The sequence below is a fragment of the Argiope bruennichi genome, chromosome 4 (assembly GCF_947563725.1).
Source record: "Argiope bruennichi chromosome 4, qqArgBrue1.1, whole genome shotgun sequence".
NCBI classification, from domain to species: domain Eukaryota; kingdom Metazoa; phylum Arthropoda; class Arachnida; order Araneae; family Araneidae; genus Argiope; species Argiope bruennichi.
In genome coordinates, this window is record NC_079154.1 from 130,707,146 (window position 1) to 130,732,486 (window position 25,341).

General features: G+C 31.7%; 1 protein-coding gene across 1 annotated transcript in view; it reads right to left on the reverse strand.

Moving 5' to 3' along the window:
• Positions 1-25,341, reverse strand: part of LOC129967019 (hemicentin-1-like) — a 500,464-nt gene that overhangs the window by 200,529 nt on the left and 274,594 nt on the right. The window contains exon 4 of the mRNA XM_056081650.1: positions 5,557-5,874. Coding sequence (XP_055937625.1) covers positions 5,557-5,874 — 318 coding nt within the window. The remainder of the gene's footprint in view (positions 1-5,556; positions 5,875-25,341) is intronic.

Sequence of the window (25,341 nt, forward strand, 5' to 3'; positions counted from 1 at the left end):
TTTACGTAGGGGAAGATCTTTATTACTTTCCAGTTCCTCAGCCTCCCATTCAACCCTGGTACTACGAACTAATCACTTTGTATAAGGCACCCTCAGACTTAGAACTTGAACCAACACCATTTGAAATAGATTCCACCTCATCATCTGAATATTTCACTTGCCCCGAAGATAATAGTTCAACTTCATCATAAAACAATTATATCTCTCACATTTGAAAACAATAGTATTTGAAATATCCCATACCTCAGATCTTCTCCGACATAAATGTTAGAGCAGAAATGGTTGCTTAAAATGTTACAAAAAGCCAGTCTAATTGAACACGGACAAGGGAATGGATCGCTATGTTTCCAAAAACACAAAAGAACATCATCATTTTCTTGACTGGTCTGCTGAAAATCATGTTGATATCTGGAAGATAATGGAATTTTTCAACTGCGAGTGACCTTCCGACCTTTTCAGAATATTTAGATGCTAGAATTAAAAACGCCTTGCTAAAAGCATTGTTGGTTATAACACAAATATCATCTTTTGAAACGAAAACTTTCAGCGAGCAAGTCTTCAGACAAATCTTTTTCAACGTAGTGACAATGGACTGGAGTTATCCTCTTTCTGTTGAAAAGAAGGCCATAAATCGGATAGAGAGAAAAGAAAGCCAGTGAAAATCAAATTCTTTTGCACTGTTCTGTTGGTTGTAACCCAGATACCAATTTCTGAGACGCACCCATTCAGCGAGCAAGCCTGAAGATAAATGTTTTTCATCTCTTCGACAATGAAATAAAGTAATACGCTTTCCATCAAGACGAAGAATATCATTGGATCGAGAGGAAAGAAAGCCAATACTAATCAAATGTTATTGCCTTGATTCCTGGGTTGTAATCCAGATATCAGTTTCTGAGATGCACCTATTCAGCGAACAAGCCTCAAAACAAATATCTTTCAGGCTTGTGGCAAAAAAATAAAGAAATCTGCTTTCCATCAAGTCGAAGAACGTCATCTGATCCTTGCTAGCTTCGTTGATGAAGATATTGATTACGGAGAGATAAATATATTTGAAGTATGTTATCTGGAGGTGATTAAATAAAACCATTAAAATGTCAATATCATATCATAGAAATAGGATGAAATTGAAATAAATTCTGATTTTTAATTCGTACGCAGAATTAATTCTTTGAGCAGAAAAAAATTCCTTAAAAAAATAACAAATGGAGTATGAATTTCATATCGAAAAATTTCTACCTGCATCTGCCATTTACAACCAAGTCCAGGATTCTTTTAAGATATTAAAAGTGTTCTAATGAAGCGAAGATATCTGCTTTCCATTTCTTAAGATCATAGATTAAATCTGCTCATGTACAGAGTACTATGAGTATTTATTCTTTACTTATGATGCCGTGTGTGGTCATGATTATCGTGTGTGGTTTACTTACATTAAACTGGATGGTGGTACTATGTTCACTTAAAACAAATGAAATATAATTTCAAGTATTCAAGCAGGAATACTGAATAAATTTTTTCAGTCACTAATATGCACGATTACGATCTTCAATTTTTTTTAATGTTGGCATGTTATTATATGAATATTTGCCACTAATGAAGCGGTCCACTTGAAAACTATAACGGCTTCGATTCCTGAAGATTAAAATTAATTATAAATGTGCTGCATCACGACTTCTTTCGTTTCTCTTGTGAAGTCTTCAGGAAAGTGATAAACATCAAGAAATACTTAAACGTGTACTACGAATTTTCTTCACATAATGATGCTACCAAAATGTTGCTTCTGAAAGGGAACAACAGTATTAACTGGAAATATGTTATGCACTTTTCAGGGAGAGATAGAGTATGAACTTTACTTCCTCCCGAATTAATATGAAGTTACATGTTGTCTTTTTCGTTTGGCTTTCATTGACTGAAAATTGTCAAGGTGTTTACAGTGACAATTGATATGTTTAACTGAACTGAGTGAAGTGTATTCAATCATGACGAGTTTCTTCTATATACGATCACTCTGACTGTTTCTACTCACATGAAGACAGCTGAAGAATCTTCAATAATTTTGTATACAAATTGAAAAATATGTATTCTAAATTTTAAATAAATATCTCCTACTGGAAAATATCAGTTTAAATTGTAAATAAATATATTCATACTGACTAGATTTTTTTTTTGGAAAAAAACAACAATTTTCTTTACAATTTTACTTTTTCTCAATTTCAAGTGTGAGGAGTTAATGGCTTCAAGTGGTTTCTTTAGTATTCCCGACTTTTTAGTATTACCGTGATTTGCGAAACTTTCTTGAATAGCCTTGTTCTACTTTATATCATAAATGAATTTTGTTAATTTGTAAGGAAGAAAACAAATTTTGTGTCTAAATTACTTAACTATACAAATGAAATTTAATTGTTTTATTGAATTTTTCTATAATAAATTATTCTTTACAGTGCTTTTTATTATTTCTGACATAATTATTTATTTGCACCAAAAAATCATTTTTTTCTTAATTTGACTTTTTTATGTAAAAAAGGGATCGTGAAAAACATGGCTGTACTAAAGACTTTCTTAATTAATAGCCATTATAAGTTGGAATGTTTTGGTTTCTCTTATACGAAGTATAGAGAATGCATTGTAATCGTCAAAAATTCCAACTCAATATTTTGAAGATTCTACATGCTTTAGATCTCTGCCAGTTCGCAAAAACACGTTTTTTGGTATTTTGCCTGTCTGTAACCAAGATAACTCAAAAACGCTAGGTGTAGGAAATTCGGAATACAGTCTTTACATCCAATTTGTAGATTCTATTCATCTTCGAGCAAAGTGCATTCAGATGAATTCTGTCTGTCCGGCTGTTCGAATATAAGCTAACACTAAAATTACAAAACGAGGATAGCTAAATGTGAAAAAATACAGTATATAGTTTTAATCTTTATATTGTACTGATACCTTTTAAATTTTGAGCCAAGTACAGTAATTAACTAGTTTCTTTTCTTGCAAATAGTTTCTGTAGTATCAGGTGTAAACTTTAATGGAGGATTGCGTTGCTATTATTCTGGTATTAATTTACTACTCTTTTAATTTCTTTCTTAGTTATGTCAGCATATGAGAGGTCCTTCTTTATTTGAAATTTAGAATACTTTTGCAAAATTTCAACCTGCTATATACTCCTTTTATCATTGCAGTTAATATAGACTGGTTCTTTCACTTTTTCTTAAATTTCGCAATTTCCAGTGTTGAGCGCACCCCCTTCCCCGAATTTGATACATTTCCCTGGAGTTTTGCAGTTTCTCGCAGCGTGTAAAAACAGATAATAGTTGATGATTTCTTTCTAAATGTTTCCATTTTAATCCCGAGATACAGTAATGTTTTTTCATTGCAGATGTTGAAAACTTTTGCCATTTTCTTCAATTCTACGAGGAATACGATTGAAGGGTTTTTTTTCTCTGAAATTTATTAACAGAAAAATTCTGATTATTACAAATTCGGGAATGATTTCTTCTTTTTCAGTAATTTCTAGAAGTACCTTGGTTATTGTGTTTAATGGTCTATCAACTGTGCTTTCTGAAAAGATGTACTCTCCTTTCCTGCCGTAAACGATATGAATAATTTCTAGTCTCTGTTTTACAGTATTGGGCTGGGTGATTATCATATTTCTTTACATTCTGTTTCCTATTTTAGGGAATTTACTGAGGAGTTAAGCAGCAATGGCTTGTCTGATTGAAATTGATTTTTAAAGATTTGCTGGGAATGCTCCTTTAATTTTTCTTGATTGTCGCACGAATTTCAAATTCATGGATTCTATTTTCTCAGAAATTTCGTCCATTTTCTATAGTTTAGCTACTTTTTTTGGAAGCCTACTTGGTTCATCATCTGATGTGTCTAAGGTATTTTTTCCGCTTCTGAATTTTCCATATACATGTTCTAAGCGTCTTTTCATTTCGTAGTCAATTTTCATGTGGCTTTTCATTCCATATCTTCTATTTATATCGGAGAAGGGGGAGGGGTTAGTGATGTGGGTCAGTTCTTTCAAACTTCCAACTCAAGTGTTAAAAGAATTTTCAAGTTTTTGTTTACTATTGTCATCTGTTGATGTCAATGGAATGTTGAAGAATACTGCTAGTGAAGTCTTAACACTGCTAAAGTTGTAACCTGTCATGCTCAGATCAGATCAGATATAGAGCAGTTTCTTGAACTTCCCCTGCTTAGTAAGGCATTGCACTCAATTTTGCTTTCATAGGGGGATTTAATGTGACAAAGACTGGTAATTTTTTTTTTTCCTTTTGATACCATTTTCTTGAGCACTACTCTGGGAAGAGATACATACCGACTTACATTCATTTTCCTTGTGATGCTCTGACTGTAATTTTGATATTTATTGCTGAAATTTTGATAGTAGATGGGACATCTCCTTGGAATATTTCCACTCCCTTCTATGGCAGGGAGTAGAATTCACCTTTCTAATTTGCACAACAATCAATGATTGCAGGAAAATCGCCATCTACTGGACAAAATGTAAACAATTTTTTTTCTAATTGCCTTTTTCACAATGGTTCAGTATAACATATAAATTAAGTTCAGTGAAGTATGTAAAGGGAGACGAATTCCACATAGGTCATTGTGGAATCACTTTGTTTATAAACACACAATACATATTGAAATAGCATTAATTTGATATATTAATGTCAACAAAAACATTAATTTGGTAGCTGGAAATAATGTAAAGCCTTAAAAACAGGTTACGAAAATTCCCAGGAGATTTCATTGAAATAGTGGCTTTGTACTCATGTACATTCCTATACCGTTTCTAAGTTATGCCCTGATTTTATGAATACCATTATCCGAAATTAATAAATTTTGTTATTTTTCTTTTTAGGATGTTTATTTGCGTGAAAACTCATCAAGACATTTATGTTCGATACAAATAGACATGTTTCATGCAAAAACACGAGAATTTTTTCCAAACATACTATTAATTTCACAAATAAAAAAAACGTATTTCTTGTCTTTATTAATTATTGACTTAATCCTACACAACTTAGAAATGTTTAATACCATTTGTAAGCTTAACATGAAAATGAAACATTTTTTTGTATGTCTGTGCATAACACTTTCTTAGCAAAAAATCTTTCAAAAGAGAACTTTTATAAATATCTAATAATCTATAATTTTTCTCCGTCATTACATATTGCTTTGCTTCAATCGGCTTATTTTTTACATAAAAATTTTGGATGATATTTCTTTTGTCTTTTTCATCCAAAATTTTAATACGTTGGCTGTCATGATTGATGCCTATGATTCGGACTCCTACATAATAAGTGACTTACTTATTTTCTCTCTTTTAATTGTAATAGAGAAGAAAATATGTAATTAGATAGTATGCATGAATCACAGGCGATTCACGTGCTGAGCAACGTGTTAAAACAAGGAGATATAAACTAAGCATAGGCTTGTTCTATTCGCATCAAATTTTACATTGACTGACATTTTTTGTTACTATGCAAATGTAAATGACACGGCAGGCTACGTGTTCAGAAAATTAAAAGAAACAAAAAAAAAATGACTTACACAGTACATCAAGCTTAACAATTTGGAAGAGGGGTGGCTGGCTTTGCAGTTTCTGTACTTCGTTGAGACCCTGGCAGCAGAAATCCCCTTGATGGTCGTGCCTTGAAGCTATAAAAACGAGCGTGGAAGATGTGCGGTAGGTGGCATCGCTCATCAAGTCTCGAGACGCTGGTGGCTGGGGCTCTACTTCGCGGGATCGATTGAACCAGGTGATGGAGGCGGCAGGTCTCGAACCCTCAACAGTGCATGTAAGAGAAACCATTTCGCCGGCCACCACTGGCGTCGTGGGTCCGCGCAGGCGTAATGAGACAGGTTTCACTGCAAGAGATTATCATAACTTTAAAGAGAAGAATGAACAAATTTTTTAAAAGAGATAATTGACAAGATAATTCAAATTTCTTTAACAACTTATGATCACCTAACTTCATTATTTAAAGTTTTATTAAATTTCAATAGGCTACCCTCATTATTGTTATTTACATATCATAAATTAATGGTAAGTCTTTGTTGGGAACTGTCATACCGTTTGTAATATCTTAGTGTCGGCTCACAGGATATGTGCCCTAGCTGTTGAAATACAAATTTTGTTTCGGCTTATTTTTACTTCTTTGCACTTGCAATATTAATGTCGATCCCTAAATCTTTAGCTAGCAACCCAAGGATTCTTTTTAATCAAGAAATAATTGGATAAACGGTTACTAATTAAGTTTCACTCATCAAAAATGTGTTGATAGAAAATTTGGAAATTTCTATTTAATGCAATTTTTCAATTTTCTCATTTCCTATTTTTATGAGAATTGCATTATTTTCTGAACAAGTCACCAGGCAAGTGTTAGAAAAATGACCTCATTAATGTATCATTGGAGGAAATAAATCCGATATTATTTTCTAGAATATTTCGAAATCCATAATAAAATGGAAAAATACGATAAATGAATGAATAAATACAGCATGTACATAAATGAATAACTAAATTTGCAGGGCTATTAAAAGAAAAGAAAAGAAATTAAAACCTTGCTCTTAAGCAGAAGTTTAATTTAGTTATATTAACGTCTCGTTTTAAAGAAACATCAGGGATATTTTGGGACGGACCACGAAATTTTGAATCCCGGTCAAAAGATGAGGACAATACCTTTGCTGATACCCCCTCCCCAAGTTTGTACACCACGCCCAATGGGAGGACGTTCATACCCGGAGGGCTAAGAGTGCACCAACCCTAAGGCGGAATCGGGTCTCGAACCAGAGACTCCCCAGTTCCGAAGCCGAGCTTGCACAAGTGAGCACTGCAGCTTGCTCTTAAGTATGCTTAAAATAACATTTGAAAGTTTGAATTCGACGCAGTTGAATGTGAGCAAGTGCTTATTTCAATGCTAAAACTGGCATTAATAAATTTAAAACGCCCATATCTGCAGCCTTTCAAAGCCTCACACTAACCATACGTAATAAAGATGGATTGAGAAATCATACCACTCGATGTCCTTCGTATTTTTAGAGGATCTAATAGTCAGCACTTCTAACTGTCAACTATCAATGGTTATTTTAAATTTCCAATGAGCATCAAGAATGTACTTTTCTTTTTCTTTTGATAGCCCTGCAAAGTTGGAATATTCATATATGTACACTATGTATTTCTATAAATATCCTTTCCGTGGAGGAACATCTTTTCTTCTTTTATAAAATTTTCAAATGCTTCTTACCTATATAATCCTGCGAGTTTTCTACCACCCGTACAGAATATTTAAAAAGACTTTCAAATAATTCTGCATGTGGATAATTATCCAATCTACCAAATCGAGAGTTATAAGACTAACAAATCACAAATCCATTTTTATTATTTTTATCACCAATAAGATGAAATCAACTATAAAATATTACTCAGTGATTACGCTTCGATATTGTAATCGTTTTATATATCATAGTATGTTTTATACATTATTATGCTATGTTATTACATTATTTTGATATATTATGCATTTTATTGTGTAGTTTATTGCGTAGAACTGCTGAATAAATGGGGATAGTATCAAATATTAATATCCTCGTGTTTTATTTTCCAATATTTGTAGAACTATTTAATAGATTTTTAACCCAATTGAAAAATACATTTTTTTTTCTTCCTGAAAAACCAACATTAGTGCATTTGAAATGATTTATAGATGGGATAGATACAATACAACATATCAAGTATCGAGTGCTATGTTGAATTGAATACAAAATTTAAAAACTAGCAGCAGTATCGACGGTATTCATATTTCTTAAAGCGTTTTAAACTGTTAATGCTAGGGGATTTGTTTGTGCTCGTTTTTCAGTTTCAAAAACAGTTTTTTTCCCCAGACGAAACGAGTGAAGGTGAGATGAAATAGTGAAAATAAATTAAAATGTGAGTAATGTAACTGAATACAAAAGACAAATCAAAAGTTTCACATCGCACCCAACAACATCAAAAATTACTACTGATACAAAAAAAGACGCATTACCATTGATTAAATTTCGTTATGTTATCTGACTTGGAATATTCGCTGCAGTAGATAATATGAAATATATAAAATTCTGCACATTTTCAATCATGACTGAAAAGGCTTAAAGAAAAATGGGCTATTGTTTGAAATTATCTTAGAAATTCAATTTTAATTTGTTTTGTCTTAAATTCATAAATATTTTTTAAAATTGGCAAGAATAGTTTTTATGAACTATTCAACTTTTTAAGAATACTGATATTGAAAGTTACGTTTAGTTTACCTTTAAAATTAGAAAATTCTAGTTATAAACATGCTGAATAGAATATTAAAAGAATTAATTCAGTTATTTATGCTCATTAAATTGTACAAATGTAATAAAGTCTAACAAAATATTAAATTATGTCCTCGCATTTAAAAATTCATCTCAACAGATGCAGTGATTAGCATTAATTTTTAAAAATTAGGTACAATTTTTCTTCCGGTTTTTAAATATGTTAATGTATATAAAAATTAATAATATTAAATAAAATTAATAATAAAAATATGCATTATTATTATTGTATATATTAAAATAATATAGTGTATTATTTACTAATATTATTCTTTATTAATAAATAATATTTTTAACTTCCTACAACATATTGTTACGGAACTTCCTCCATCCACTAAGTACTTAAAGTTAACAGTTTCGCTTGTGGTGGGTGTATGGTATAACACAATTAAAAGGTCTCAATAGCAATTGAAGATGTTTACTAACACGAATACACAGCAGCACACTTAGAATAAACAATAGCCTACAAGTAGTAATCGGTATTTACAACAAACACAGCACACAAAGTGGTTAGACAGAACTCAGCAGGAGGAGGGAATCTACTTAGCTACCTCTATAGTCTCTCCATACACACATGCAATTCTCCACTGCCTCCTCGCTTTAGCTGTTACCAAATGCCGACTCACTACAATACGACTGCTACTCCACACACGACTCGATGCTGCTTCTATAATAAACTGCAAGATTCTTCATACAGGTCAATTCACCAATCGCTTGAGCTCCACTCAACGCTTGTGCTTCGTTGGATTGGATTGCGCTTCTGATCCAATTAATTAGACGTTGATTCGCTATGCGACTCTAAACCACTCAACGATGACTGTCTTCGGCTTGGATTACCGATCTTTTATAGTTTCCGGAGCAGAGCAGAGAATGTTCTCGGACAATCGAGCATACATTAGCTGCTTTTGGCTCTATCTCCAAGATTCTTGAAGATTCTAGTATCATTCGTTTTGTCGCGAGAGTCGCCAAATTTGTCGCCAAGCCCAGGAATTACTGCTCCGGCATCCTATCAGCATCCAATAGAGATGATCGTAAAAGTATATTTCCAGTGATGGAACTAATTGTACTGAGAATCAACATTACATATTCGTAACAATATTTAAATAAATACTGTTGAATTCTGTGTTTTCGTTCTTCTCATCGTTAGTAAAAATGGAGACACAAGAATTAGCTATTCTATTACTAGTTTTAAGCTGTCTGTATCTGTACTGGCTTGACTCTCACAATATCTAAAATATCCCTAGGCAAAAGAATCAAATTCATTTGCTTTAAAGCATTTAGAATGCAATTTATTTTTTAAAAAAACTATTTGAATTTGAACCGATTTCTAAATTTATTAGATTTACATTGCCTCTTCTTCTAGCTTTGTTATTACAAAGACATCTACAATAGGCAATCAGAAAGTCATTTGAACATTCTGAAAGCAATACTAAGCTGAAAATGTTGCGATCTCTCTCAAATCTGTTTCTTGGCATTGACTTTCTTTTTCGAATTATCTTTTAACTCCATTGTTTGAAAGAAAATAATTTTTTTTCTGAAAAAAATTATAAAAAATGGTTTGTTTAAGAAAAATATAGAAATGTTTTTTTTCTGCTGGAAAATAAAACTTAGAAATACAGTTATAATATTTGCTACAAGTATGTATATGGAATTGTATATCTGTCCCCACACGCATACATGAAGCGAAGGGAAATAAAGTGTTTTTCAATGAAGCATATACATTTTTATAAAAATACGCAATGAATAAGTCATCGACCTTAGATCTCAATAAATGGCCTTGTTCATATTTTACGCATTAATGTTAATGAGCATTGTAAACGAAATAGCCCATTTCACAGAGCAACGAATGTTTAATATGGTAATAATTCCGAAGTGCCAAGTTCTTCCGAATATATAGTACACTTCCTCAGAATATGCAGTGGTTACTCCCTCCCAGAGTTTCAGATATGGAACTATTTAAAACGAAAGTAACTGCTTACAAGTTATTTATTTCGTGTAGCATAGAAATGATTTCCAATATCACATATTTAAACTCCTTACATATATATGCATTCTGTATGTGTATATATATGAGCGCTTTACCTATTTGAAACTACACAGAAGCACTTTCAGTATTAATATTTAAAAAAGTCAGACCTTCTGGAAATATGCGCTAATTTTGAAACTATCCAAGTGAACCAATTGATGTGTCGTGGAATCATGAATATTACATATATTTTCATCGAGGTTCCCTTTCTGTGAATTTATATGAAAAAAAAAAGTCAGAGAAAGGTAATTAAGAAAAATATCTTCAATGAGTGTATTTATTGTATTATTAACTCGATATTTTTTATTTAATATTAATCAATGACTTATTAAATATTCTTATTTTTTCAGGCTGGATTAGATTAAATATAATAAACGCCATTTCAATCATTTTAAAAATAATCAAAATTTGACGAATTTCTCGAAACTGATGTTTCCTTTGCGACTAATGTTCATGTAACCTAAAAATGAAGAAATCGTGATTAAAATTTATATTACAAGACAACTTTTGCGATGGCAAATTTTTAACCCTACAGTGCTTCATGTAGCCATTTGTCTACACGCTTTTATTTCCATTTATTATCTTTACATGGCTGTTCCAAAGGGCAACAGTGAGTGTTTGGACATCATTTTTTAAATGCTTTTTTGATAAAAATTTGTAGTAAAGACCTATATATGGCTATATCGGTACTAGAAATTAGGATCTTGGAAAAATACCAAGATGGCTGTTGTACGAATATCGCAACCATTGAAAACACTATCAAAATATTATTTTGCATTGCAAAAACTATATTGGTAAAAAGAGATTATTATTTTTATTGCAAAATTGTTATAATGCGATATGTGCCTCAGGGATATTATTTAATTCATAGATTATTTAGCACGTTATTTTTTAAAGAATTCACGAAAAAATTAATCAAAAAAATTTTCAATAATTTTCCTAAATTATATGCAGTTTTGTAAAATACTTATATATTTTTTTTATAAAAAAAATGAAAAGTCATGCAAGATAGGGTTAAAACAATTTTTTTTTCTTTACATTACCAGATCAAGGAAAAAATATTGGTTCTGAAATTATACACGAATAATTTACGAAAACATTAATTGAAACAGAGATCAGTAGTTAGAGCTTACATCTATATCTATTTATAGTGCACTCAGTATAACTATTCAATAAATGACCCAAGAAATCAATCTCTAGATTAGAATTCTTCTAGATCTAGAAATTCTAGATCTAGACTAGTACTTTATCGCCAGTGCACCACATCTTCTTTTAGAGATTTTGAAAAAAGATTTGTAGAGAAATACGCTATCTTTTAAAATCATTCTAAGTATGTCGAGTCGCATACGACCTCCCGTAGCTTATCTCTTTTATTACAGTTATCATTTATTAGTTAGAGAGAGATTTCAAATATTCACTGTTGTAAAATTTACAGAAGCTCTTTGGCAGAGGAAAAGTTCAACAACGAAAGGATTAAATCAATGTCGTCGCCTTTTGTGTATTTCCAGTCCTTCAAACTTTGCAACTAATAAATAGAGCAACTGTAAATGAATTTACTTAAAGGAAATTACTTTGACGCTGACATACCTGATAGATGATGGCCGTCATTCATTCATGCTCGTATGATAATACATCATTTCTGAAGCCCATCATAAAAGACTTCACAAAGCCCGACAATGATTACTTAGTAATAATCCACCAAACTTTACTTGAAGCAAATGCGCGTCGCCGCAAGAACACCGCTTCATTCTGGTTGAACTGCAAGTTACAAAAGAATCTATAAAAGCGTGAAATATAACGATCCATAAATAATGCCAGTGCACCTCATAAAATATCCATTTTTATGTCCTTCGGCATTTGAGGGATGGTAATATTAACCCATAAGTGATTAAGGGAAGGCGATTACTGCTAATTGCGATGTACCCCCGTCAAAGTAATTTCCCTGCTTTTTTTTGTCCCATTTTTATCACAAGCGCCATCTGATAATAGGAAATAAGAGTTTCTTGTCTGCCGGTCGCATGGACGCAATAATTAATGCTCTTTTGTCATAACCATTAATAGTTGATAATCGAATGTCTTCGAATGCTTATTAATGAACGCAAAAAGAGACGGACGTACAATTAATACAGCGTGTCATTGGATCCGGCAGGTTAAAAAAAAGGAGAAAGATCCGGCTAAAAAGTATCCGGCGGATTTGCTTGCCACGAAAGATACGTTGTAAAAAGGAAACTTTTGATTAATTGCCCGCCAAAACTAACGAGCATTTTTGAAGTTTAATAAAAATGTGAAAATTTTTCCTTCGATTTTTTTTCTCTTTCTTTTTTCACCGCAATAACAGTTAACTAAAAAGAAAACGCAAGAAAATTCAAAAAATTTACTTAAGAAAAATTATACAAGTTAGTGAGAAACAACTAAACGCATTCTAATTACTAGCAGAGTTATTACCACTATTTTTTTTAAATAAAGAACATTTTTAAATCGTGCTATTAGCTTTTTCTAAGGGCGAACTCGATGTTAGAGCTATCAATAAGAGGGCAGTTTTTTTTTTCTGTGCATTAACTAGATTTCGCTTTTTTCTTCAAAACATTTTTAAATGACTCGCGCAATTCCTTCTGCGAGCGTTTTAAGGAACTGTTAAAGGCTTCTTTAGAAATGAAAATTATTTATTAATCAATAGCCCAAAGTTTTCAAGAATCCATTAAGATACCAGCATAATGGAGTTTAAATGTTTTTAGTTTGAAAAGTAATTTTCAACATGGAAATTGAATCAAAATATCGTTAGTAATAAAACGTTTTATGTGGGATAGAAAAATCGATTCAAAAGTGGTCCTAAATAAAATATCTGAATTCTGTTTTCACAATTTCAATAACTTCATCTTGCTTATGCTGTAGTTGATAACTATAAGCGCATTTTCAAATACACCTAGAATAAATTAAAATTGCCCAATGCAGCTACTAATCTCACGAAGCGTTCTTATTAATAACGTTATTTGATATTGGGTTTCATTTCTGAATTTAGTTTGGGGATGGTTTAACAACCCATTTTTGGTTTGTTCTTCTTTTTTATATTAAAAAGTTAATAGCATTTGGGAAATATTCCTAAAATCTAATAAAATGCAGTGAATTCTTAGAAAATTTATTTCTTAACAACTGCAAAGATGTTGAAATATTTTCGCTATTCAGCGGAATTCTTTTAGAAATATAATAGGTTAAGTAATACGCAAATTTTTTAATGATTCTGATTTATCGAATTTTCAAAGAACTTTAATCTTTGCCTGATTTTAATCTTTTTGACAGAGAGAAATCAGCTATATTTGCTTTTGCTGGCTTTGTTTAGTTTATTTATAATAACATCCCGTTTTAAAACAGCGCTAGGGCTAATTGGGAACAAACCTTGTAATTTTAAACCGCACTCAGATGAAGAAAACGCATCTGAGCAGGCACTTCCCTCTCCAAACTTCCACACCACACCATCGGAAAGACATTTGGTCCCGACAGATTTGTGTTCACCGTACCCGCTTTCACCACGGTTCTTCGGTGTAATCGGAGTTCGAACCTGAACCCTCCTTTTCCGAGGTCAAGACTTTACCACCAGTCCACCGCGACCCTTGCCTTTGTTGGCAATGATGAGTAAAAATTACAAGTGATGAAAAATCAATAAATATTTTTCTGGACCATCATATACACGGAATGATGGAAATTGGGCTAGTTTCAATAAATTATGTTACAAGATTGATAACTTAGCCACTTTAATAAGCATTTCCTAAGAGAAGACTAAAACCATAAAAAATAAGATCCTTAAGAAATAGCTTATCATTTTAATTAAATACTCCCGAGCAACAAAAATCGCTCAAAAGAATTAGGACGTATTTAATTAAAATTAAATAGCTTCAAAGTCTTCTTGATTTATGAATCATTGAAATATAATAAAATAATTTTAACCCAAGGACTGATTAATTTTTAAAATCACTATTTTGATACGATGTTTGCAAATAAGTTCAAATATTTTTTAAACAAAGTGAACTGATACTGTATGTTAGATGATAACAATATAATAAAAATCTGTGTTCGTAAAAGTAAACACCCTAAACTGCGAAAAGTGCTGGAGGCAATAAATTAAGGAATGTTTATACAAGCAATCTTGATAATTTATTACGTAATAGGATGCAAATGTTATGAATAATATAGAATAACACTTTTAATTAGTGAAATAATTCTGTTAACAAATAATACCACTCTATATTGCTATCTAAAATGCATACTTTTATAATCTATGAAATTTTGATGTGACTTATGGCACTTTAAAAGCCCGCTTACAGTTATCTGTCAGCGATTTAAGCCGAGTGAGCGTCTCTTGTTTTTTCAGTAGCGGCAACTAGAGCCAAGATTGCGACCTAGCTACTTCATGCGCCACATTCGCTTGTCAAACCCCTTTTCAAGGCAGGCACATTCACACAACTCACAGATGGAACACAGAAAAAGGACAGCCATGCCCGAACTGGGACTCGCGCCCGGGACGCCCAGATCACGGGGAAGACGCGCTACCCTTGTGCCAGGACACTGGCTCAATGAAATGTCATATCAATTAAATGAAGTGTTTAATCCGTATTGTGTGCACTCTGAAAGCTACTGACATGGTGTTGAATGGACTGAATGGACCATGAAGCCTACTTCAAAAGTGCGCTGAATATTGGATTGTTCAATTTGCTGCCATTGGGATTAGATAATACCATCTAATTGTAATTCACCGAAAAATTAGCATCAAAGCGAAGCTGAAAATCGAATCCAAAATCGAAGAGATCATAAATCTTAACAAAGATGAAAAATTTTATTAAATATAAGATATTTTCATAGTATATAATTTCTGCAACATTAAAAAAAAACGGAATCCTACAATTCTAAAAATATCACCTGCATTCTTACACTTCAGTTTAACAACATATGATTCTCTGCACGATATATCTGCGTATTCGATTGGTTAGTTTGCTGTCATTGAGATCAAATGCCATTTAATTGAAACTAAAATCCCCCCCCCCGGAAAAATTAGCGTCAAAGTGAAACTATGAAAATCGAATCCTAAATTGAAGAAATTATAAAATATAACAAAGATGGAAAACTTTATTAAATCTAAGATATTTTCATGTGATTTTTACCTGCAGCACTTTAGAAAAAAAAAAGAATCCTACAATTCTAAAAAATATCATCTGTATTCTTAAACTTCAGTTTAACAACTTATGATTATTTGTGTGATGTAGCTGCATATTCGATTGTTCAGATTGCTGTCATTGGAATAAGGTGTCATCTAATTGCCACCGAACATTTAGCGTCAAAGCGAAGCTACGAAAATCGAATCCAAAATCGAAGAAATTATAAAACTTAACAAGGATGGAAAATTTTATTAAATCTAAGATATTTTCGTGGGATATATTCCTGCAACACTTTAGGAAAAAAAAAAAAAAAAAGGAATCCTACAATTCTAGAAATACCTGCATTCTTAAATTTTTGGGGAAAGAACTCACGTTTTGCCCTCTTCTTTTGAAGGAGAGAGAAAGAATGTTGTCAACCCTAAAAGCGACTTGCCATTCATTGTCGGAAATGAAGAGGCGAGCTCACAATGCATTTAATGAAAAATATATTTCGTCTGACTCTCGGGAAACACAATCCTGCATTTCTATATATTTTCTGGAAATTTCGAGGTTGTTTATTTATTTTTAGTGAATGTTTTGTGAATTCGATGCAAGAACAAGAATTCACTGAAAAACTCAGCTTGGGTATTATTCCTTCAGCTATCTAGTATACACTCGAAATTAGTTTAGAGTTTAGATTTTCATATAATAAAAAGGAATGAACACGAATTTTTTATCGTTTTCCCCAGACAGTTTTGAAATTTGACACATATTTTATTATTTTTGTTATAAAGGTTGAATTCTAATCTTTTTTCATCTACTGTAGTACGATGTTGAGTTACGGCGTACAATGCACATGAATAGGCAGTCGATCAAATATCGGACTGAATTCAAAATAAGACACAGATCACTAGTTCACTCTTCTGAGGATGAAACCTCACTCCTGATTTTTACTAACTCACTTGTTTACAAATGGCTGAAGTGATATGCACAAGAAAATATTTTACTTAAATCAGATACGTGTTTACAATTTTGGTGAATACCAAATTTCATTTATTTGAAAACGAAAATTCGGCCGGCGTCCTGGCATAGGGGTAGCGCGTCTTCCCCGTGATCTGGGCGTCCCTGGTTCGAGTCCCGGTTTGGGCATGGTTGTTCTTCTGTTGTTCTATCTGTGAGATGTGTGAATGTGCCCTCCTGCAAAAAGGGGTTGTGCAAGCGAATGAGTGATGCGTGAGTAGCAAAGTCGTACTCTTGGCCCTAGTTGGCGCTGCTATAAAAAATAAGAGACGTTCCCCTCAGGCTTAAATCGTTGTCTTCGTAACAGCGGGCTTGTCAGTGGCAAGTGCCATAAGAAACAAACAAACAAAACAAACGAAAATTCGAAAATCTGACCATGTTAATACAGGCTGGCATGATTCCCAAAATTTTATGGGGAAGAGGGGGCAGAAATACTAAAATCGCTAAAACCAGTTCGTCAAAGTCTCGAGGTTGATCTTTTGAAAGATTTAAATACTCCATCTTCCCATTCTTTGAAAATTAGAAAGCAACGCTTTCAATATTGGAGAATCAGAAAGAGTTCAATTGGTGCTTCTCAGTAACTGAAGATTAATCGTATATTTCCATTTAATGTTAATATAAAATCTTTGGATATTGAAATCGGCCGAGCGTAGTGAAAAGATAGAGAAACAACAGCAAAAAAAATCTTTGGGAGGTCGGTGAGGTTTTCTTTTATGTTTCAACATTAACGATAAATTTAGGCATTAGAGAGGCAGGAATGCTTCAGGAGAGAAAGTAAAACTATCATCAAGGGGATTAAAAGTTTCACAGACAGCTTTCTCGAGTAGATTAAAAAATTAATTAACCAACTATGGTGCAACATGTGTTCCCACCTGTATGTAGACTCTGCTTAAATCTCTAATTTCGTCAGCTGACTTGTCAATGACAAGTGCATATAAGTAACAACAACAATGGAAATGTGATCCAGGATCGTCTGATTTCTCCGCCTCTATCTTTGAGAAATATTACAAAATGAATCTTAAACAGAGGCTTCTAACCTCAATAAATGAATCGATTTTGCAAATGAATGTCACCACTTTAGAATTATAGTTCCCATCAGAATGCTCTATCAGTATCCATCAATCACTATTTTAAATACTTTCTTCAGTTTTGATATTTATTTTACCAATCCCACACATGATTATATGTGGTGCGTGGGCTCACATGACTATATTAATTAAATTCATATAGAGTCTAAAAAGACCTAGTATTAGTATTATCAATTTAGTCACTTAATCAAATTTGATGAATCAAATCTTATTATGGCAGAAATACAGGGAGAAAACTTCCCCGGTATTATGACGATATATCGGACTTTTCCTAGTTCCCAAACCACTCAGTGAATGCGAACAGAATTCTGATGATTTAAAATAATAGAGATCTCACAGCCAGTGTTAAGAGAAAAAAATTTCAAAATATTGGAATGAATACACTCATGTTTTTCTTATACAAATTCACCAGCGCTTAAAAAAACAATAAATGCCGCCGAAACGATACACGGGTGAAGAGAATTACCTGAATAAAGCCCCGTTCCCACTGCCGGTGGCCTTTGCAGATATGGCTGTAAATCTACCATCTGACTCATTGTAGAACCACCCGCCTGTGGATGTCCATTGGAAGAAAATTGTCAGTAAACTGAACAGGTCTCAAAGAGCCCCAGAAAATTACAAGGGAAGGGAAAGAGGGGAAAATGTGCCTGTCTTAAGATGCACATGGGCTGTCGGAATTTTAAGACATTTGCAAAAAAGGGAAAAGGACCAATGGCGGCACAGAGATGAGAGGCACTGACACATTTGGCATAATTTAGACCTATAGACACTAAAAATACCAAACACAGAACAGTATTTAAAAAGCATAGCTCATGGAAAACTTTAAATAAGAGCAGGAGGGAATCGAACATAACAACTAGATAGACTTAAACGAATGATAAAAATAATGTGAAATATGTTAGACTTTGTGGGAAGAATGGCGGAGCATTGATGATGTATGTGGTAGTGATGAGTTTTCATATAAAATAAAAATTACTGACAGCGATATGATGATTGTTGATAGGAACTATGCAGTTTATTTTGCCAATGACGCTCAGTGTAGTTTTTTTTTTTAAAAAAAAAATGGAATGGGATGGAGCTCGAGTCATCATTAATGGTAAATATCTGAACTGATTTTCCGTTTGAAGCAATAAATGGCAAAATCGGAGTAATGGTGGGACTCGATTATTGGCCTATTGATTTTGTTATTTTAATATATAATCAATTTTGAATAAAGAGGTCGATAAAAATAAAACCTCACATCACGATTAAAAATTCAAAATATCCAAAATCTTAAAAAAATGTTGCGAGATTATAATGCTAACTAAAAATATCTTCTCTTTTTGGGAGCAACATGCCCCAAAAGTTGGTGAATATAATGATTTTTAATCAGTAGATTATTCTCTTTTTCTTTTCTTTCTAATATCTTTTCTTAATAATATCCGATTTCTCATCCAATAGGTCCTTAAAATTTCCCCAAATTACTCAAATATTTTTTACGATGCCCAATGAAACACATTCCATAATGACAACCTGAAATGGATTACATATTAGACTTTTCTTCACTGACACGAATAAAATTCTAAATTTCGTATTTAAAAAAAGAGTTTTTAACTTGTTTACATTTTATTTTATTTTTTTATCACCATACAATAAACCTTCAATTACTTTTTTTTTTTTTTTTTTTTTTTTTTGTAAAACAGAACATAAGACTTAAAATTCCTCGTTTTCCGATCTTATTCCGTGAAGTATCTATGTTAAAGTGAATATTGTATATAAAAAGATATGAAACGCATTTAAGAATAGCATATTCCAATCAATCTACAAACTTGATGTGAAGCAAAAAAATTTAAAAAAAAATTCTCAAGCATTAAAAAATAGTAGGTAATTTCAAAGAATGAAATTTTTAAAACTCAATTTTAATTTATTATTTTTAATTATTTAATTTATTAGTGCGGTATGTAAGTTTTAAAAAAGTGAAAAAAAAATATTTCATATTCTTTCAGTGTATTAAAGTGAATCTTATAAACTGTTGCTACCCCAAGTTCAAAGAATGTGTTTAGCTCAAATATTATCCAAAGGAAACTTGAAAATTTAAACCGTCGTACTTTTAAATGTTTGCTTGGATTGTTTAACATTTTTAAATGTATGGACTTTTCAATTATTGCTAAAAATGCATTCATTATTTAAATGTAGAAGCTCTAAAGACGACTGCATTAACTTTTTGCTATGTCGCTACTCCCTACATCAATATATCTGAATTTAAGGAGACGCAAATTAGTTTCCGTCACATAAATATCACTAAACGAGCACACAAATAAAATTTAATTATGAAATATATTTAAGCTGTAATATTAGAGTTAACATAAATTTAGAGTACAAAATTTTAGACATTTTCTAAAGAGCAATAAAAGAAATGTATTGCAATGAAATCGCCGTAAGTATTTCAACACAATTGATAAATAATGACAAAGAAATTAACATTTTCATTACCTTACTATAATAAAACAATGTTTTTTCTTAAATATCAAGTTAGTAAAACTAACCTCTCACAAATTCATTGTTGAGCATATTTATTGTAGTCTATATACATTGTGTATAGACATATATACAATGTATATAGACTATGTCTTATGTCTTACATAAGACATAGTCTTATGTTCATTGTATATAGACTAATGTATATATATTGCATATAATTCTATATATATTATAGTCTATTGTAGTCTTTTGCATCTAGAGCAGTATGTTTTGGAATCACATGATACCATTTCTCCCCTGACTGTATTCATATTCTTTCATAGACTGACTGTATTCATAGGGATTTTTTCGAAGTCTTGTCAATTAATAACTGAACAAAAAAAACTTTATATTTCAATTCTATTCATAAAAAAAAATTCCTTAATTCTTTATCTATACTAAAAAAATGAATTTGTTGTAGATTAAATGCTGACATAGTCATCAAATAGTTCGGAAGAAAAATAGGAACAAATATCGTCAAACAGTCATCTTACGCTGGTAAAAGTCAATACAAACTTCCTTAACATTCCGCATTCTGAAATAAAATACAGTAGCTAAATGTGTTTCGTGAACTGATATTTACATGCAGAAAAGGGTGATCGTTTATTGTTCTATACCATGTAAATAATATTCTGAATACATCTAAATATTCTGTGTTTCAAAAAACTTTTTTCTCAAAAGTGAGAATGTAATAAAAAATGCAAACGACAAGAGAGGAGGGATTTAAAAGTTAATTTCTATTTTGAGGAAACAGAATTATTTTACCTACCTGCATGTAAATTTAGGGTTAACAGCTTCATAAAAGTTTTTGGTTAATGTAACCCTTGTTTTTTGTATATACAAGACAAAAAGAACTTGGAATGAAAGTTAAAAAAAAAAGCATCACTTAAAGCTGAATTTTTTATGGCTGCTAAATAAGATACTCATTTCCTGGATAAAAAGAATGAAGCATAGTTAAGAGCTTAAATCGCATTTGTTCTTGTTTTTAAGAGCTTTTTGAATCGACACATGGTTCAAAATATTTTTAATTTAACTTTATTACGCACATTTATTACTTTCACTGCTACTGAGGCTGTTTTCCCGAAATTCTTGGTTGTATTTGTGAACAAACGAAGATAAACGGTTTCACCAAGACAAAGATATTGAAGGACCAACGTCATGTCATTTGGAATACTCATATAAACGAAAATTACTGTTAAATTTTGCAAAAGATTATATACTCAAAGTCTATTCAAACATGTCAACTGAAATATAATTTAGGTATAAAATGAAATTGCATTTATCGTTGTTATTTGATTTTTCTACAGTTTAACATATTTAAGCTTTTCAGTGGTCTTAATTTTCCCCAATTAATTATTTTATTTTACAAAATTTATTAAGAAAAATTATTTTAATTTAATACATTTGACTTAAATACAGTTATTTGGTTTATTTCTTTGAAATTCTCAGCGATACTAATTTTCATTTATAGTAAAGATGTATTCATGTTTATATTGATGCGTGTTTGTGCTTGTCTGTTGTTTTGCTGTCCAGACTGTTTGGCCTACAGCTTGTTCCTTAGAAACCTTTCAGGATGGGAATTGTTTTTTAAATTTTAACTAACATGTTAAGCAAGTAAAAATTAAGCAGAATTTCTGCGCTTTTTCGAGATTTTCGGTAAAGCACAAAAAGGATTTTTACATCATCTTAAAATTTTAATCATGACAAACTTTTGTGATATATATTAATATTTTTGCATTTAATAAATTTAAAAAAATATTTCAAGCATATTTTTCAACAAATTATTTCCCCAAAATAAAATAAATAATTTAGCTTGCAAGTGTACGTTGCGTGCGCATGAGAAAAATTAACTTTTGTTATCATCAACGTGTTACCATTGCCCTGACTAAAATTCAAATTAAAAGATTAAATTAACTCTTACTGCCAACTAAACAGAGAAAAATAAAATGTCACGTACATATCAATAAGAAATGAACATGAAATACGATTTTTTTTAAAAACGCAAAAAAAGGTTGCTTTTTTTAAACTTCTAAAATAATTTTATTTTTATGTTTACTGCTTTCTTCATGTTAATTTAAATTTGACTCTTTAGTACACTTTATTTATTAAATAATTTAAATATTTTATTTTAGTCAAATGAACTATAATGTATTCCTTTAATTATTGCCCATATTCTGGCGATGATTGTAAGCCTTCTAATAGATAATGGTTCTCTCCGCGCCGGTTTTCCGGGTCTTGAATCGTCAACGTGGGGTGACCAAGACCGTATAGCAATATAATTAGAATGCAAATGTTGTTCATGCTCAACGTTAGGATTTGCAATACTCTATAATTGACAATTCTGAATCTTTATTGCACTGTATAGAGTAAAATGCGCCTCATCTGACCACAAAATAATCCAATGCCCTACAGTCTCCACAGTCATTCTGAAATGAAAGCAGTGAGCAAAATCAATGCGTTTTTTCTAGTCTTCAAGGTGAGTTTTCGCAGCACGTGGCCTTGTACAGGTACTACTTTTAAGTGGATCGCAGACAATTTCGTATCGAAGACCAAGTGAAAGACAAATCATTAGACGCCGTTTGGAAATTTGTCGAAGAATATTGGAAAATGGATGTTCTTTCAATTCCAGCAATAACGATCTATTCCACATTTTCACTTGAAATCCGTTTCCAACCTTCTCCTGGAAATTCACTCAACTTTCAAAGGTTCTTCAAATTTTGTAATTGTCTATTTCAATCCAGTCTCCGACGTAGGGTCTTTTCGCAAGTCTTTCAAGTGTCGTTAAACCACTAGTGCTGTTCTGATAAAAAAAAATCGATTTGACTATAAACACTCGATTTTTCTGCTCTAAAGGAATGGTGAAGTATGCTTTTATGGTACTAATTGCTGACATTTTTAAAAATGCCAAATTTGCATGACGACTTATCTACATCAGTTGAAAATAACCGCCTAGTAATCGAAATATAAACTATTATTTTTCTTTTACCATTTTCTTTTCTCCATAGTCCATATAACTTATAATCAAACTCCACTGAGAACATAAACTAGAATAGCTACAATATATTTTTGAGTTAGTCTCACTATAATTATAACCTTCTTGTGTGAAGACATGCTTAATAACACATTTTAGCAAACTAAAGAGGGAAAGGAAAATCCACTCGAAAACTTTCGAATGATTTCACAAGTTTTCTTATCTGTCTTCATCTTTTTTTTGCGTTCTCCTTGAAGTGAGGTACATTTAACAATATTTAATCATTTGAACTCATATTTTTAATAATTCCTTTATCTTTCCCTGAGCTTGTTCATCGTTTATGGTGATTTACCCCATCCAAACTGATATTTCCTGCATCTCAACCACACCATATTAAAAGAAACCCTTCTTTCTTTGGCACCGTTTCTAGAAATAATCAATAAACATCTCTTGTAGAAAAAAGAAAGACTGAGCAAATTATGGAAAATAAGAAATAGCTCAAAGGTCTGATGCAAAAATTTTCTCTGGAAGTGGCAGATTGAGGAAAGGAGGGGGGTCATCCATCTCCTAGAGGCGCGAGATTGACAAGGGATGCCGCAGGGTGGGGCAAAAATGATGACCGGGGGTGTCTTGATGGAGTCTTCAGCAACGGCGAGTACATAATCGGGAAAAGATTGCATCATTCCAATCGCATTAGAAGGTCGGTCGATAGTGGTCATGTCCGGACCTTCAATATCTCATGGAGGATAGACAGAAGATTCGATGGACCAATGCAAGAGCCTGTCTCGTCCAATAGCTTGTAAGAGGGGGAAAAAAAGGATGTTGGCGCACTCCCTTTTCGATACTCATACTGCTGATATTGCATGAAATCTGGGAGTTTTGTCTTGAAAGTGGGAGAGGGGGGCTAAAGTTTCCAGCTGGTTGGGTCACAACAGATGTTCGACCTCTTCCCAATATGCGCATTCTCATGCGAGGTGTGATAGAAGGATTTTGAACTACTTTTGCTTTTACATGCATAAAGAAGGACGAAAGAAATAGAGTTATCAGGAGAATTTATATATGTATATATAATAGTGACGAAAGTTGACGAGTAGCTTTTCAAGTAAAACGAATAGCTTTTTAATGAGCGTGCTTTTCAAATATTTTCAATTCATTTCCTGTGAGAATTAAAAAATATAGATAGATTTATATGTATAGATTTATATTTGTATAGATATGTATTATAGAAAAATATGTATAGATTTTTTTTCTCCAGCCAATTTCAAACTAAAGGTAGAAGCCAATAAAACTAAAAAATTTTGGTTATTGTAATATTATTTGCCCTTTTAATTAAAAAAATTACCTTTTTTATGTTATATCTTGATTATTATTATTATTTTTAAAGGTTAACTATATGTTTTCAATATCTAATCGAAATTTATTGCAAAAAAATTCAATTATAGCAATAGATCAAAGTTAGCGAACACATACAAGCAGAATAAATTTTAATAAAAACAGATAACACTATCTAGGTGATTAATTAAAATATATATATATATGATTTTGTTCTACAACTTAGACGGATTACAATGAGTTTCAAAGTAATTTTTATCAAAAAAAGAGTCTTAAAACGTTATTAGGAGCTTAGGTATGTGCAACTAGATTCAAAACGGCAAAAGCAAGCAATTGATATTTTAAGAAATGAAATCCTTTTTGTCCTTTGTTGATGATAAAAAATATGAATATTCAGTTTATTTTTCCCATATTGAGTTTGTTTCAGTATGAAGAATACTTTAAATTAATTTCTTAATACTTTGCTGAACTTTTTTGAACTTTTAAAATACTTTGTTAAAATTAACCTCAGAATCAATCGGAAAAGTGAAACGTTTTTAAAGACTTCTGCTCTTTCCTATGGTATAATAAGATGTATAAAAATGCAGATAGGAAATTAGAGAAATTCAAAGCACAATGGATAAGCCCGTGTAAGTATTTTGAAATAATATAAATTATATATATATTGAGATTTGAAGCCTGGAAATATTTTTCTGAGAAAACGATTGAAATTTTCAGCAATAACATATACAAAATGCATGATTTGAAGTCAATAAAACGTGCTACTCGAAACAATGCAATTGAACGAAAACAATGCAATTGAACTTCTAGAAAGGGCATCTGCATTAAAATAAGGAAATTTAAATTTGCATGAATTGTTAACAAGAAATATGTATTAATGTAGGCCAAGATTAAGCGTATTTTAATTTTTATTTTTAAGCATATTTAAATAGA